The following is a 17,782-nucleotide window of genomic DNA, read 5'->3' on the forward strand; positions in this document are numbered from 1 at the left end:
GATACATTTTACCACATATGTAGGTTACTAGACCTAGATAGTTACATGCATGACAAAATTACCCTTCAGTCTCAGACTTAAGTATTTTTTTATTTATCAGAATAATCAACGGCTGTTGGCTGATAAAAGACATCATGTCTCTATGATCTTCTGCTGTGTCAGTCCGTGTCAGCTGTTTTCCATTGACACAACACGACAATGAATGTGTCCAGTCCTCGTAGACACAGCATTAATAAGGCTAATACAGAGAGTAACAAGTTAATAAAATATTAGCAAACATAGGCTATAAAGGGGCCCGCATGAGTTTTAATATGTGTCATACACAGATTTTATTTTGGGCGGCCTCTATAGGCTATGGCTACTTTCACTCATGGTTTTAACAGTCATGAGTGAGAAATGATTGAGAATGGATTCAGTTTAAGGCTATTTGACATCAGTGGATGACATTTATATGGTTAAAACAATGCTTCTAAAAACGAATTAGATAGGGTAAATATTTTCCCTTAATAATAGTTAACAAAGAGGATGACTTAAAAAAATTGTTTTACATAAAAATTTTTCGCACATGAAAGACGTCTCTAATATAAGCACACTTTTACGCATGGCGTCAAAAATACATGTAACCGTCTAAATATATCTAGTGTAGTATATCGGGTCGTATTTAGAGAGTGACGTTTGGCTGGTAAAAGCGATGGCTGAGATAAGATCCAAAGAATTCCAGTGACCGCAGGGGAGGGACACGCGCTGCGACAAAGAAAAACGCCATTCAGATTTACATAGGCTACATTCTCTACGTTCTCATTACTCCCCTCTGCTTAATCTACTACTACTACTAATAATAATAGTCAGGAATATCAAGTGTGTGATTTTAAACCATATAACGTTACTGCAAAAAAACACGGACCGTAGACGGAAGGGTTTTCCCCCTGAACCGGAGCGGGAGAAACACTTTGCTTCCTGAACGCTTGTGTCTAACCTTTGATTTCATATGCTGGCAGTAGCACGCGGAACGCCACTGTCATTTAGGATCCTAGGAAAGGACACACGACAACTGTTTTCGGTATATTTATGCAATGTATGAAGTCGTTGGCTAAAGAACTCATTCATCCAGAACTGCGGTGAGCTTTCATAAAGCGTAACGTTGAGGTACGGCAGGTCTGACAAGTTTGATTCGGACGTTTGAAGTCCGTAATCTGATGTCTACCGGGACCTTCATTACACCGAACTGCCGCAATGTCGACCGGAGCAGGAAAGAGACTAGAAACTCGGGTGAGAAAACTGGAGGCAATCATCAAGGACCAACGATCAGCGTTGAATTTGGAGAGTTTGCTGGTAAGGTTACAGAATAATGGGATGCTATACAAAAGCAAAAGTTTTTTTTGTACACATTGTAACTGACATATCTACATAGGGCATGGGAGGTTTTGCTGTTCTGTGGAAGTGTCATGACATTGCGTTTACAAACTGTGATATCTTAATTTGGTCATATTCTGATTTTACAAAGTACAAACACATATTGCCATAACATATAGCCTACTGTTGTTTATATATAAAAAAAAAAAAAAAAAAAAAAAACGAGACTGCTGCTGACATTTGGATCATGTAAACACCTTATTTAGAATAATTATTCACAGGCCATAGTGTAGCCTATCCAGGCCCCCACTGCAGGTTGTCGAAATCACGTCCCGGGTCCCCCCTCGGCTGAAATCGTGAAATTTAATTTTACAAACATTATAAACATCTTGGCCTACATTTTTCTCATGACATTTTTGTCAATAATAATGAGTTGATTCAATTCAATCCAAAATGACTAAAATGTACAGTAATAGCAAGAGCTGGTATCTCCAGTATTTCTAGAATGCAATTGCATGTTTGTTCAGAATATGATGATTACATGTGTACATGAATTTTTAAAAGAGCTGTGGAGCAGAATCTTAATTTTAGAATAAAGACTTTACCAGAATACCAAGCTTAATTTTAATATTAAATTTTTGGTATTTAAATTAGGCTACATATATGGGCCACATTGGCTATTGCAAATAATGTTTATAAAAGTTTACTTGTATTTTGTTCATTATTACAAAATATTACAAAACAATGTTAATATTATATACTCTATAATATACCACCCAGCAAGATATTGAAGAGACCGGAAAGCTCTTCATACACATATAGGTTGTACAACACTATAAACAAAAGTGCACTACATGTTGAGGGTGTAAACAAATAAGTGGATGTTTGTCCCAGAGGATTGTGGTAATGTTCCTGTGTCTTATCTCTGATCAGTATGTTATCAACACGACCACAGTAATGTTGCTGTCTTTTGACGATAATATTTTCTCCAAATACAGCAGCTAAAGTATCAGGCTTCACTTGTTTTCAATTATACACACATATCATTAGAGAGCAGGAAGAAACTTTACGAAGTGTGAAGACACCATGCATGTAATCAATGACTGGGTTAGGGTGAAATGTGAGGACTTGTCGAGCAAGCTTTACAGGGTGAGAATGACTAGAATGTGTGCTCCTATTGTCAATTTCCATCAAAGAGTGAATTCTCTCACCTTATTACCCAGCATTCTCCTCTGCAGAAGAAAACCCTCATTCCAGACAAGCACTGCATTTTTGAGCAAGACTGAAAGTTGGCGCACCCTGCTTTCACTGGATGATTCTTTACAGTGCAGCACTATCAAAATCTTACAGTGCATTTATTACAAGGAAGCTGTCTTAATAAGCCCCCTGTTATTGGACACTTCATCTCACTGAAGCACATTTGTTCAATGCCATCAGTACCTAAAACCTTTTGTTGACTAATGCTGCATCCACACCACTAGGTGTCAGTATGAGTTCAAGACATCTTTCTGTATCAGCCAGTGTGCGTGCAAACTAATTAAAATGATTAATTAAAATAAACTTGGCATTTACATATTCATGCATACATATTTAAACACACACAAACCCTTATAAATCTCTGGTTAGGTAGCGTTCTATGCTTAACTGTTTTATTAATGGAAAATGATAGCTATCCTTGAACAAGCACTGGAGGTGATTAGGTGTATTTTTGGTGTGCGTATTTGTGTGCATCATTCTCTGGCTATGGGAGGCCCAGGGAAAGACCTAACTAAATCCCAGATGGTTCGTTCTACAGCACGTTTGTTAATACATCCACTCACCACCTCATCTGCTTGTTATATCCTATCTTCCATCCCATGCCCTTCCAAGTCATGGTTGTCAGACAAAGCAGCTCCATTTTAGTTTTGTGATGTCATTGTCAATATCACTAATTCTGACGCTGAAGTCATTTAACACTATGTGTTCTAGTTTCATTGTAATATTTGTGATGCAACTGAACTATGGGCAATTTTTTAAATAATGACTAATGATCTAAATTGGATACAGACTCATTGTCCTGCTGTGTTGCTACCAGGGGAAATGTCATACAGGAAGCTGAGGTCACATCCTTCAATTGAGGAGAGAGATAGCTGGCTCCAGCTTCCTTTGAGTGTGTGTTTGCACTTTTGAACACTATTGTGGACTGACTCGTGGTACAGGGAAAACAGGATTCTGTCATTGTTAATTGTGCATGTATGTGTTTTTGGTTTGTATGTGAGTGTGCTGATTTTTGTTACGGAAGCAGAATTCATGTAATACATCATTAATGAAATAATGTTTTCAAGGTATATAACGTAGACTACTGTTCAAAGGTTTGGGGTCGGTACGATTTTTTAAATGTTTTTGGAAAAAGCCTCTTGCGCTTACCGAGGCAGCAATAATAATTAATGAATAATTAATATATAATTAATATAAATATTTAATTATACGAAATGAAATAATAAATGTCTTTACTCTCACTTTTGATCAATTTAATGTATCCTAGCTAAATAAAAACATTCATTTCTTTCAAAAAATAAAGTCTTACTGACCCCAGACTTTGAAAGCTTGTGTATGTACATGGTGAACGAATGTAAGATGCGGTGATATAACGCAGTTCTGTCAACTGGCCTGAAACTCTCTCACATTAGCCCTGTGCGATTGAACTGTTCTTTCTGTTGAGCCCTGGATTAGCTGTTTTTCTTTTTCCAGCTGCAGCAATACACCCTTATTAACCTTTTATGTTGGGCCAACTTGTTTATGATGTTGGCTCGAGAAAATGGAAGTGTTTGGGTGGGGAATGTTTGGGGGATGGTTTGTGTGTGTCTTTGTATTTTTAGCTCTGCAGTGTCATTTTGTGTGTTTGGAGGGATATGTAAGGTCATTTCCGGGATCATTCAGTATATCATTCACATCATTAATTTCCTAAAGTATTTTATAAGAATATAGTTACTTAATTCTAAGTGTAAAGGTGCCTATACAGGCCTAACATTTTTGGATTTCGATCCAAAGATAAATGACACAACAGTACTGTCTGTCAGAGTGAGCTTAGTTCAGGGATTAAAGGAGAGTTATTAACTCCCTCAAAGAGTGTATTTTTAGCTGTGTGAATAAAGAGGAAAGCCCATAGTAGCAACAGAAATTGGTGTGTATATGAGTTAAATAAGAACTATATATCTTAAGTGTGTTTTTTTTGTCTTCTCTTCTGCAGGATTCAGTAACTGCCCTGGCCCTTGATCTGAACCATCCCGCACTGAGAAAGAACAAAAACATAGATGCCTTCTTAAACAGATGTAAGTCTCTTTAGAACAAATGCAAGTCTCTTTAATTATAACTTTATTTTTATATAAAAAATATAAAAATAACTTATTACTTAATATTTTTTTCTGGCATATTATTTTTATAGATCAGCCTGTGTATCTATATATATTGGTATAGCAATACATGGAAATGTCAATACATATCCAAACGCTACTGACAGTCTTGTCAACACGCAATAGATGCCTTTCATTTGCATATAGTTATTTAGAGTAAATATTGTATAAAATTAGTTCTTTAATTGTTTTTTAGTCAATTTCAGAAAGCAATATGCATCATTATTACAGTGTGTGTGTATGTATCTATATCTATATATATCATATACACTCACCTAAAGGATTATTAGGAACACCTGTTCAATTTCTCATTAGTGCAGTTATCTAATCAACCAATCACATGGCAGTTGCTTCAATGCATTTATGGGTGTGGTCCTGGTCAAGACAATCTCCTGAACTCCAAACTGAATGTCAGAATGGGAAAGAAAGGTGATTTAAGCAATTTTGAGCGTGGCATGGTTGTTGGTGCCAGACGGGCCGGTCTGAGTATTTCACAATCTGCTCAGTTACTGGGATTTTCACGCACAACCATTTCTAGGGTTTACAAAGAATGGTGTGAAAAGGGAAAAACATCCAGTATGCGGCAGTCCTGTGGGCGAAAATGCCTTGTTGATGCTAGAGGTCAGAGGAGAATGGGCCGACTGATTCAAGCTGATAGAAGAGCAACTTTGACTGAAATAACCACTCGTTACAACCGAGGTATGCAGCAAAGCATTTGTGAAGCCACAACACGCACAACCTTGAGACGGATGGGCTACAACAGCAGAAGACCCCACCGGGTACCACTCATCTCCACTACAAATAGGAAAAAGAGGCTACAATTTGCACGAGCTCACCAAAATTGGACAGTTGAAGACTGGAAAAATGTTGCCTGGTCTGATGAGTCTCGATTTCTGTTGAGACATTCAGATGGTAGAGTCAGAATTTGGCGTAAACAGAATGAGAACATGGATCCATCATGCCTTGTTACCACTGTGCAGGCTGGTGGTGGTGGTGTAATGGTGTGGGGGATGTTTTCTTGGCACACTTTAGGCCCCTTAGTGCCAATTGGGCATCGTTTAAATGCCACGGCCTACCTGAGCATTGTTTCTGACCATGTCCATCCCTTTATGACCACCATGTACCCATCCTCTGATGGCTACTTCCAGCAGGATAATGCACCATGTCACAAAGCTCGAATCATTTCAAATTGGTTTCTTGAACATGACAATGAGTTCACTGTACTAAAATGGCCCCCACAGTCACCAGATCTCAACCCAATAGAGCATCTTTGGGATGTGGTGGAACGGGAGCTTCGTGCCCTGGATGTGCATCCCACAAATCTCCATCAACTGCAAGATGCTATCCTATCAATATGGGCCAACATTTCCAAAGAATGCTTTCAGCACCTTGTAGAATTAAGGCAGTTCTGAAGGCGAAAGGGGGTCAAACACAGTATTAGTATGGTGTTCCTAATAATCCTTTAGGTGAGTGAGTATATATGAAGACTTCAGATGCAAAAGCCTCTTAAAGGAGAAGTTCACTTTCAAAAAAACTTTTGCTGATAATTTACTCACCCCCATGTCATCCAAGATGTCCATGTCTTTCTTTCTTCAGTCGCAAAGAAATTAAGGTTTTTGATGAAAACATTCCAGGATTTCCCCCCATGTAATGGATTCTATTGGGACCCAAACGGTAGAAGGTCCAAATGACAGTTTAAGTGCAGCTTCAAAGGGCTTTAAACGATACCAGATGATGAATAAGGGTCTTATCTAGCGAAACGATCGGTCATTTCCAAAATAAATAAAAAAGTTTAAGTTTTATAAGCACAAATGTTCGCCTTGCTCTGTTCTGTGATGCGCGTTCGTGACGTCACGTAATACGCAATTACGTTGAAAAGGTCACGCTTGAAAAATTTCTGTCCTGAAGAAAATGTTCTTTTTGGCTTTTTAATATTAAAACACCCAGGATACGCACACGAAATGGGCATTTTAAACGATAAACTGACACAAATACATTTGAAAATGTGTATATGGTCCTCCTCCTGAACATTTGTAAACACGTCAAGCGTGACCTTTTCAACGTAATTGCGTATTACGTGACGTCACGAACGCGCATCACAGAACAGAGCAAGGCGAGCGTTTGTGCTTATAAAACTTAAACTTTTTTATTTATTTTGGAAATGACCGATCGTTTCGCTAGATAAGACCCTTATTCATCGTCTGGTATCGTTTAAAGCCCTTTGAAGCTGCACTTAAACTGTCATTTGGACCTTCTACCGTTTGGGTCCCAATAGAATCCATTACATGGGGGGAAATCCTGGAATGTTTTCATCAAAAACCTTAATTTCTTTGCGACTGAAGAAAGAAAGACATGGACATCTTGGATGACATGGGGGTGAGTAAATTATCAGCAAAAGTTTTTTTGAAAGTGAACTTCTCCTTTAAGTGCCATCTGAAATTTTCTTCTAGAATGATCATTTTTATCAAGCTTGTATGTTTATGTTCAGTTATTTCACTTTAATGGCAATGAAAATTACCTATTAATTGTCATTAAAGTGAAATTACTGAACCTAAATATATGAGCTTGATAAAAATGCTAATTTTAGAAGATAATTTCAGATGGCACTTAGAGGCTTTTGCATCTGAAGTCTTCATATATATACATTTATATATATATATATATATATATATATATATATATATATATATATATATATATATATATATATATATATATATATATATATATATATATATATATATATATATATATATATATATATATATATATATATATATATATATATATATATGTACAGTACATATAAAATAGCATATATTAGTATCCCTTTTATCAGCCTTCGGCCACTGTGCTTTCTACCATTAAAAAATAATCTATTAAATTCACTAGTCAAGCAGAATCAGACACTATAATTTTATCAAGGGGCATCATTTGACCCCTGGAAATTAGTTTGAGAGAATTTGTTTTCTTAATGCCTAAAAGTGTATTATAAAATTATATTATGATATGATAAAACTATCAGGAATGTTTGGAAATAATTATTTTAATCAAATAATTATTTTAATTTAAATTTAATTGATAAATTAAAACATTTAATTAAATAATTGGGGGATATTTTTATTTTTTTGACCCTGGTATAATGTTTTTTTATAATTAAATGATAAACATCATTCATATAATATGTGTCGTCTAATATCTCTAGATGAAAAGGCTGTGTGCTGCATTAGGGAACTACAGGTGAAGCTGGATGATTTCGAAAGAGTCAAACTGATTGGTCGTGGAGCATTTGGCGCAGTGCAGCTGGTTAGTGAGTGTATTTCAGAAAGTTGTGTGTTTATGTGAGAGTCTTCCCCTGTTATCTGCTATTTGTTTTCAGGCATAGCCTTTTGTCTGTGTGTGTGTGTGTATGGTAATGCCTGTGAGGCTTGTACGCACATGTTCTGCCTGATCCTACTTACCTACAACAACACAGAGCATTCATGCTTTTGTGTCCTTGGCATAGGCACAACATATTTTATTATTTTAGGAAGCTGATAGTTTCACACTTGTCAGTGAAAAGAGTGTCAGAGTCAGTCTTTTTAAATATTTATCAATGATAGAGCATTATGTGTTGCTTATGCATGCATTAAAAAAAAATAAGTGTTCAGTTACACATCACAGTGAGATACATAAAATACTTTTTAAATATGTGTTAAACAGCATATTGCAGAATGCACATTGCTTCAAGGGTTTATATAAATGTTTATGTTGATAATGAACATATGCGCCTATAGGTACGACACAAGGCTTCTCAAGAAGTGTATGCCATGAAGCAGCTCAGCAAGTTTGAGATGGTCAAGCGATCTGACTCTGCCTTCTTCTGGGAGGAGCGTGACATCATGGCGTTCTCCAAGAGTCCTTGGATAGTTCAGGTGGGATTCACATTTTTTGTATTGTGTAAATCAGGATGGTTAGTTAGGTTGTTTAATATCTTTATCTGAAAACTCAACAAACTGAAAAACGATAGTGCATATAAGAACACTAAAATATTAAAGTAAATAATCACCTCTAGGGATGTCAAAATTACCAGCACTTCAAAGCTAAGTTCATAATAAACTGCAAAAATGCAAAGCAAGTGCTATCTGACTGACAGGTGGCTGTTTTTGAATGCTTGCCCCTCACAGGATGCACCCGTGTATGTTGTAGTCCTATAAAGACAGTCAGTTATGTCCTAATATAAATAGGCAAGAGAAACGTAAGAAAGATAAATGTAAGATCTGTTCATTAGACCTTGAAGCCTTATAGAATAGCTGCTGTTATGTTGATATGCTGGTAATATTAATAAACAAAATGTGTTCTTTATTATGGATTGTTTATCAAGAATTGATACTTGAAGACTACATGTCCCTCTTATTTAATTTTATATTTATAATATTTATTTGATCATTTATACATTTAAATATTTACTTAAATGTAGTTAATATTAATATTAAAATATATTATTCCCGATTGTGATTACTTATTATTATATTATTATTAACAAAATTATTATTAAATAAAGGACTGTGTTCAGTAGCTTATTAGTTGCTATTTAATATCGCTGTCGTATATATTTCACAGTTGGTACCAACTTTTGAAATTTTGGTATTATGACACCTCTGTTCACCTCACTCTTTCTGTCCACATAGCTGTGCTGTGCATTCCAAGATGAGAAGTACCTCTATTTGGTGATGGAGTTCATGCCCGGTGGAGACCTGGTGACTCTGACCAGTAACTATGACATCCCAGAGGAGTGGGCTCGGTTCTACACAGCAGAAGTGGTGCTGGCACTAGACGCTATTCATTCTCTGGGCTTTATCCACAGAGACATTAAACCAGACAACATGCTGCTGGACCGTAACGGACATCTTAAACTCGCTGACTTTGGAACATGCATGAAGATGGACTCGGTGTGTCCTGGCTTGTGATAAGTGTATCTGATGTGTGTTTATGTAATTGAGTGTGCAGGAGAGAGAAAGAGAGGGTCTACGTTTCAAATTGTGTAGTATGCGTGTAGTATTGTAGTGTGCATTGACAATTTTAAGACAAAGCTGTTCAGGAAACCTGTTTAAAACGATCTTGGATTTACTCTGCAGAAGTCCCCCATGCTGTTAGAATTATGTCAGTGCTGCCATCTTGTGGAGAGATCATATAGTGCAGCCTGAATTATGATAACATTGTCAGTACATTAGCAGTGCTGGGGTGTAACTATATGTAATCTGGATTTTGTAATCAGATTCCAAAAATGAAATGCTTGTAATTAGATTATATTTCATTTTAAAATACTAATAATCAGACTACAGTTACTTTTTATTGATTATGTGATTCATGAATCTCAAAATTGTAGCATAGCAAAACCTTTTTCTAATTTATTGAATCTCCTTCATTTTTCTTTTTCATCTATCTAAAAAGCCTATTGCATATATATGTTTGGGAAGTTTCCACTTTTAGGGAATTGCACACACATACCAGTCACTAGTTGCGTGGCTATAGTTGCATGGTAATTTGAGAGGCCACAGCATTTGACTACTGGATTTTCAGATCATATTCACTTCTATGGCGCGTTTTCTCAACTTTGCAACACTGCATATCTTATCAACTTCCGACAAACACATTTTAATTATTGTTTGAATTATAAAAGCAATAGTTTGGGAATCTCTGGTGTAATATTTAATGCACTCGTTGTTGATTACTATTTTTTTTTTATATATATTTTCTTTCTTTCTGTATTTTTATATTAATATGATACAAGATATCATATTCAAATCGATGTGAAAAACACTTTGGTCAAAAGTAATCCAAAAGTAGGCAGATTTTATTACCTAAAAGGTGTAATGTAATCGATTCTGTAATTTATATTTAGTAACAGAATACAATTTGTAAGCAATCTTCCCAGCACTGTTTATAAGGTGGTTTTAAAGCAGAAATGTATATATTTTTTTAAATGTTAAAATACTTATTATATTTCAGCTTAATATGCACAGACAACACAGACACTTTATCTTAACCAATCTATATAATGTAATTATTATATATCTGTATGTGTGTTTAGACTGGTATGGTCCGCTGTGACACTGCTGTCGGGACTCCTGATTACATTTCACCAGAGGTTTTGATGTCACAAGGAGGGACGGGTTACTATGGCCGTGAGTGTGACTGGTGGTCTGTTGGCGTTTTCATTTATGAGCTGCTAGTGGGTGAGTAGCACCAACTTCATCTGTATCTTCCTGTCTCCTGTAATCTCATCTCACTATTCTTACCATCCTACATATTCATTCTTCTGTTGACTTGGGCAGGTGACACACCATTTTATGCTGAGTCCCTAGTGGGAACCTATGGAAAGATCATGGATCATAAAAACCGCTTAACTTTCCCAGATGATATGGAATTGTCAAAGGAAGCCAAGAACCTCATCTGTGCCTTTCTGACTGACAGGTGAGAGATAAGGTTTGGATGGAGTCACCTTTATTAAACATTAGTCCCTTATTATCCTTAGCTGTAATGTCAAAATAAACATGGAAAAATATTAATTCATTTCTAGAGCTTGGCTGATAGTGGATTTTGATAATGATAAATACATTGTGAATATCAGTAATATGAATAAAAACTTTATATTCAATTTAAAATAGGGCTGAACTTTATCGCAAAATAGAAAATAATGACTTAACCATGATGTTTTGTAATTAAGTAAATACAATTTTTATTGTCATATGAAATCTTACCGTGGGGTACGTCTTTTTTGTTATTGAAGAAATTAATACTCAGCAAGGACACCTTAAAAGTGACAACAAAGACATTTATAATGTTGCTAAAGATTTTTATTTCAAATAAATGATGTTCTTTTGAACTTTTTATTCATCAAAGAATCCTGAGGGAATAAATGTATCACAGTTTCCACAAAAATATTAAGCAGCATAACTGTTTTCAACATTGATAATAATAATAAGAAATGTTTCTTGAGCAGCATATTAGAATGATTTCTGAAGGATCATGTGACACTGAAGACTAGAGTAAAGATGCTGAGAACTCAGCTCTGCCATCACAGGAATAAATTACATTTTAAAATATATTAAAAAAACATAGAGCACAGTTAATTTAAACTGTAATAATATTTCACAATATTTTTAACATTTGTACTGTATTTTTGATCAAATAAATGCAGCCTTGAAGAGCATAAGATATATATATATATATATATATATATATATATATATATATATATATATAAGGAATCATACAAACACCAAACTTTTGAATGGTAGAGTATAAAATATATAAAATAAAATCACCTCAAGTCTTGACTTTTTTAAAGATGATATAACGGTCTACCTTTTCATTTTGTGCATTTAAGAGCCAGTCACTGGTAAAACATCAACTTCAAGTCTTCATCTTTATACCTGGTCACTCTTTCAGCCTGACAACTTCAAACCGTTTTCCTATAACTCCATTTTTCCTCTCTCTTTCTCCTCCCTCTCACATGCGCACACATACGAGCATTCCTGATCAAATATCCAGAGAGGGGCTTTATGATTTCTTCTCCTTGTGTTCATCATGTAAAGCATAACACACACCCCTCCCTTTGCATTCTGGGCTGCAGGAATGTCCCACATGTGGCAGTCCAAACTGCTGCACCCCTTTGAATCCAGATGCAAGGAAAGGGAGGGGAATTACTGTTCCTTATTTTTGGATGTTGCAGTTTGTGTCGCTTTCATTCCTCATCTCATCCATGCTCTGCCGTTTCCCGTCAGCCAGTCGCTGTTGGAAGTTCCAGTCTCACACACACACACACACACACACACACACACACACACACATCACTTAGCGGATTAGTGAGTGTGGTTGTGGTTCTCCGTTTGGTTTGCTGACCAGTGTTTTGATATGTTCAGGGAGGTGAGGCTTGGTCGGACTGGAGTGGATGAAATAAAATGTCACCCCTTCTTCAAGAACGATCAGTGGACCTTCGACACCATACGAGACAGTAAGCCTCTGAGTGTGAGTGTGGCTGATCTGTGATCATAACTTGATAGTCACATTTATTCATTAAAATAACAACTAATCACTATTTATGACTGAGTCAGTATTATTTACTTACTATAACATTATGCATGTGCTGGTTGATAAAAATCAAAGAAATCTAGAATATACTCAAGTCTTGAATTGGATATTTCATTTGTGAGTGAGGAGTTTTGAACTGAGTCATTCATACAGTAACTGTTTAAATTATAGATATGTGATTTTGATTTTGATTTCCTGAAATTCCTCCTTTTTATTTTTCTCCACACACATGCAAACATTCACCTCACACCCCTCATGTTATGCTTCTGGTAAAAGGAAAGTAATTTCAGTCATGCATACCAGTGTTGAGTAAGTTATTTAAAAAAGTCATTAATTACTAGCTACTAATTACTTCTTCAACAGTGTAATTAGATTACTCTACTAATTACTAAAGCCTGCATTGCATTAATTATTCTTGAACTGACCAAAGTATTTAAAGGGAGAAAGCTACATTAACAACATACATTTTAACATTAGATGTTACATTTTTATGTTAAATCCACTATTGTTTTATATAGAATTGTTCTAAAGTCTATACAGTATTTATAATTACATCAGAAGTAACTGTTATTAAATTACAGAAAATTTAAGAGTAATCCTTTTTTCAAAGGAAAACTAATTCAATTACAGTAATTGATTACTTAGTAATGCATTACATGTTGTAACTTTTGCTCCTTTCGTGGGACGGGGCATGGTGCTCGGGACAGAGTTAAAGAGGTATTGGGTTGGTTTTAGTAAGGGTGGAACCCAACATGTGGCCCGTACACAGTTACTAACGAGAGAAGAGCCTCAAAACCACAGAGTTAAACTTGTTTTTCCCTCTTCTCTCTGTCCCTTGCTCCTGTGATGCCCAAATGCACACATTTCCTTTCTATCTAGCGTACTCTCTGCCTATACAGTAGTCTGTTATTAATGCATTGAGCATTCTGGGAATCTGAGCAACTGCATCCATATATCTGCATAGTGCGGTATTGCCATATGGCAACATATACTTTTATTGCTTTTTGGAATAAAATACAACAAATTGTGTTGTTGGAAAGAAACCAATTATATTTTCTCTCCAAGACTGGTTTTCTTCCCATTCGAAGAAGGCACATTCTGACATGCTTTTTTATCTTCTTCTTTGCTACATATTTGATAAGTTGTCTAAAGTGGTTGTAAAGTAAATTGAGAAAATATGAGTGTTTCCATTGTGGTACAGAGAAAGGTTACTCTGTACTACAATGGAATTACAGTAATTAATTCAGCCTCATCCCCATTAGATGTTTGACACATGTTCTCTCAGCGTGCTCAGTGTGTTAGCTCCAGAACCAGGGAGTGTTTTGGATGTGTAAGTGAGCGTGAGTGTGTGTATGCTCAGTAGGTAGTGAGTAAGCACCGGCCAGCTTGGCAAATCATACGTGCCACTCCTCCCTTCAGTACAGTGTCTGCTTTGTGTGCTACACACACTGAGCCTTTCACTGTGAGCCTACTCACTCACTCGCTCACACACACACATACACTCAAACTCAAACAGGAGACACTATTTTTGCTCAAATCTTTTACAATATTCTCTCACACACTCCAACCCCCCCCTCCCCCTCCTGTTTCTCTCTGTCTCTCAGCCATGGCTCCAGTGGTGCCAGAGCTGAGGAGCGATATTGACACCAGTAACTTTGATGATGATATAAAGGATGATCCTGGAGGAAACGAGACCTTCCCCCCTCCCCGTGCCTTTGCAGGAAATCATCTACCGTTTGTGGGCTTCACCTATTTCAGGGAGGACCAGTAAGTGTGAAAATGTGTGCATTTTGTGTTTGTTTGTGACTAGATGGATTCTGATGGATTCTTTAAAAAAATATATATTACATAATTTGTTTGTTGCATACTATAGTCATGTAAAATAACTAATGGTTGTGGAAAAAGGATTCAAAGAGTCCCAAAAGGGTTCCCACTCTTTTTGGCCAATGAATTTCCATGACTTTTCCTGCTGTGTCTGATTACTGGATAAAGTTTTTAGAGATTTGCGCTTACAAAGAACAGTTTCTAGCCTGTGAATTTTTTTTTGAGCTGAACATAACTAGAAAGTTAAATTTTCAGCATAAAAAATTCTGATTATGCCAGGCCTGGATATCATTTTTTTTTTAAAGAGTTTCCGTGACTGTGAAAAGAAAAAAGAAAAAATCTGAATTAAATTTTTTTACATATACTGTAAAAAGAGATAAATAAATGAAATCTGTGACCAGATTTTAAACACTGTAGCGCTGTTTGACTTTTACACAGGTGTCTTGTTCTCGCTCACTCACAGATGAACACTAAAAAGCTGTAAAACTATCTCCTGTTATGGATTGATAGAGACAGGATGTACAGTATTTTTGCATGGTTATGGTAGCTGTGAATGAGTGGTGCATTTGTTCCATCACAATTCCCTCCTTTTTCCCTTATCCTTTCACTGTTTCCTCCCTGGCTCTCTCATTTTCTCCAGTGTGGCTGAGTGAAGCCACATGGGCCGCTGTCAGAGCTGAGGAGATTGAAAAGTTGCTTTAAGATTTTCTTTCTTTCATTTCCTCTCTCTTTCTTATTCTTCTAACTTAGTCTTTTTCATCTTGAATTGATTTATGAAACCTTAAAACCTTAAAGTATGTTGCTGCTGAGAAAACAAGGACGACGCTAACAGGTGATGAGTGGAACATTTTCCATAACACTAACTCTCTCTCTCTCTCTCTCTCTCTCTCTCTCTCTCTCTCTCTCTCTCTCTCTCTCTCTCTCTCTCTCTCTCTCTCTCTCTCTCTCTCTCTCTTTCTTTCTTTCTTTCTTTCTTTCAGGTTGTTAACCCCAAAAAATAACTGTTCAGATGAGGACTCAAGTGCTAATAGTCTCATTGAGGATCATGGTTTAAACCATGCAGAGGTGCATATATATTTTTTCATTTTTCTTTTAAATAATATAATAATAATAATGATTTATGTTAAATGATAACCACTATAATCTTTTTGTTTTATGTTGATGAAGGGGTACTTGAGCCTTACTGATAGAGCTGTGTGGCACAAACTTTGCACTTAGATTACTAAAATAGCTCATGTGACTTATTCTGCAGCAGAATTTACCACAACCATTTTGTTTGGTGCCGTTACTCAACATAATTGGAGTGTTTCTCCACATTCTTTAGATAAGTGCTGCTTTTAATAGAATTGAAAACAACAACTTTGCATCAGTTGTTTGTTGATTCTTCAAATGTGTTTTTTGCATGTCCCGTGACCTGCAGAAGAGGCTGAAAAAGTTGGAAGAAAAAGTCAAACATGAGATGCAAGCAAAGGAGGAACTGGAAAATAAATGCCGGTACAAATACTCGTAAACATAATGTGCAAATGTAAAATGTTGAAATGCATATTTTTTGTATTTTTAAATAAAAAAAATCTTTAAAAATAACTTTTTAAAAAGAATATTATCAGCATAACAATTTACGTGGGAATTTGAATTGTTGTATAGTGAATAATGAATGTTTAAATTCCTCAGAGATCCAGATTTTTGTTATTTGCGTCACATATGGAAAAATCAAAACATTCGCTATCTTCACTTACAACAGATGTAAACTATGTTGTATCTCAACAGGACGGCAAATCAGCGGCTGGATAAGTTATCCAAAGAGCTTGAAGAAGAAGTAATACACATCTTTAAATTGCATTCACCGAACAAAGGCACTTGATTTGAAACCATTCAGAAACAAAGTGCAACGAGTTCCTCTAACTGTTTGTTTCTTGTTGTAGGTGAATGCGAGACAAATGGTAGAAGACTCTCTGAGGGCACTGGAGAGAGAGAAAGCTTTACTGAAGCACCAGCGTTCTGAAAGCATAAGAAAGGCTGGCCAAGAGACAGACAGAAAGCGTCTTCTTGAGAATGAGGGTGAGAACAGCAGACAGAAACACACTCCATTGACCCTCAACATTGACAATGAATGCTGATTCATTTGAACAGTGACTAAACTGAGTATTTACTAGGGGTGGGAAAAAATCTATTCACCGATGCAATAATACTGGATCAAGCTACAAAAAAATCATGATCATACATACTTTTTAACTGGTGCATCTTTAACCATCTTAACTTAACATTACTGAATATGCTGCTTCAGCTTCTCTGCCGCTTTTGCATGTGTAATATTGACGCTCATTCTTGATTCACTTAAAGGTCCCATGACATGCTACTTTTTGTAGGCTTTAATATAGGCATTAGTGGTCCCTAGTACTGTATCTGAAATCTTTTTCCACAAATTCAGCCTTGGTGCAGAATTATAGCCACTACAAGCCAGTCCCAGAATGAGCTTCCTTTAGACGGGCCGTTTCGGTGTCTGTAGCTTTAAATGTTAATGAGGAGTAGAAAGGCGGCACAAGGTGGGTGTGGCCTTGACCATCTTGCTGGAACAACTAGAGCAATGGTACCATGCATGTTTACGTTGGATGTATTGCAATGGCACGAAGACACGCAGTCGTTCAAGCATTTCAGTTCGACCCAGAATCGGATCCAGATAGAGAAGCAACGGATGAAGAAGTTGCAACTCAGCGGCACCAGCAGGACGTTTCCGAATGGTTAGTTTAAAATATTATGTCTGGATACGGTACTTTAGTGAATAACAATAATACTTAAAATTAGATCTATGAAACGACAAAATGATATTACATAATTTATATTTCATATATATTGACATACGGACGCGTCTCGGATCAAATTTATCAGCGGCCATTTTGGAGGCATTTCTTAAGTAATATATATATATATATATATATATATATATATATATATATATATATATATATATATATAGCATGGGGGGGAAACTGTTTATTGTGCCTAGATGTTCTAGTACAGAGATCTGTAACGTCTGTAATTTATCTTATTACAATAACATCAAGCTCTGCGATCTTGAAATGCGGATATCGCGCGCACCATATAACCAACAGGAAAACGGTTATCCAAATAACAAAGAA

At 36.1% G+C, this 17,782-nt stretch overlaps 1 protein-coding gene across 3 annotated transcripts in view; it reads left to right on the forward strand.

The window, feature by feature from the left end:
* The first annotated feature begins 719 nt into the window (after positions 1 to 719).
* Positions 720 to 17,782, forward strand: part of rock2b (rho-associated, coiled-coil containing protein kinase 2b) — a 45,035-nt gene continuing 27,972 nt past the window's right edge. For all 3 annotated transcript variants that reach the window (XM_084432807.1, XM_084432806.1, XM_084432808.1), the window contains exons 1-13: positions 720 to 1,332; positions 4,583 to 4,664; positions 7,951 to 8,051; positions 8,522 to 8,659; positions 9,416 to 9,676; positions 10,819 to 10,963; positions 11,063 to 11,201; positions 12,653 to 12,744; positions 14,426 to 14,588; positions 15,626 to 15,710; positions 16,066 to 16,139; positions 16,413 to 16,461; positions 16,568 to 16,703. In XM_084432807.1, the coding sequence (XP_084288933.1) occupies positions 1,234 to 1,332; positions 4,583 to 4,664; positions 7,951 to 8,051; positions 8,522 to 8,659; positions 9,416 to 9,676; positions 10,819 to 10,963; positions 11,063 to 11,201; positions 12,653 to 12,744; positions 14,426 to 14,588; positions 15,626 to 15,710; positions 16,066 to 16,139; positions 16,413 to 16,461; positions 16,568 to 16,703 (1,564 nt within the window). In that variant the 5' untranslated portion in view covers positions 720 to 1,233. The remainder of the gene's footprint in view (positions 1,333 to 4,582; positions 4,665 to 7,950; positions 8,052 to 8,521; positions 8,660 to 9,415; positions 9,677 to 10,818; positions 10,964 to 11,062; positions 11,202 to 12,652; positions 12,745 to 14,425; positions 14,589 to 15,625; positions 15,711 to 16,065; positions 16,140 to 16,412; positions 16,462 to 16,567; positions 16,704 to 17,782) is intronic.

This window comes from Rutilus rutilus (genome assembly GCF_951802725.1).
Source record: "Rutilus rutilus genome assembly, chromosome: 15".
NCBI classification, from domain to species: domain Eukaryota; kingdom Metazoa; phylum Chordata; class Actinopteri; order Cypriniformes; family Leuciscidae; genus Rutilus; species Rutilus rutilus.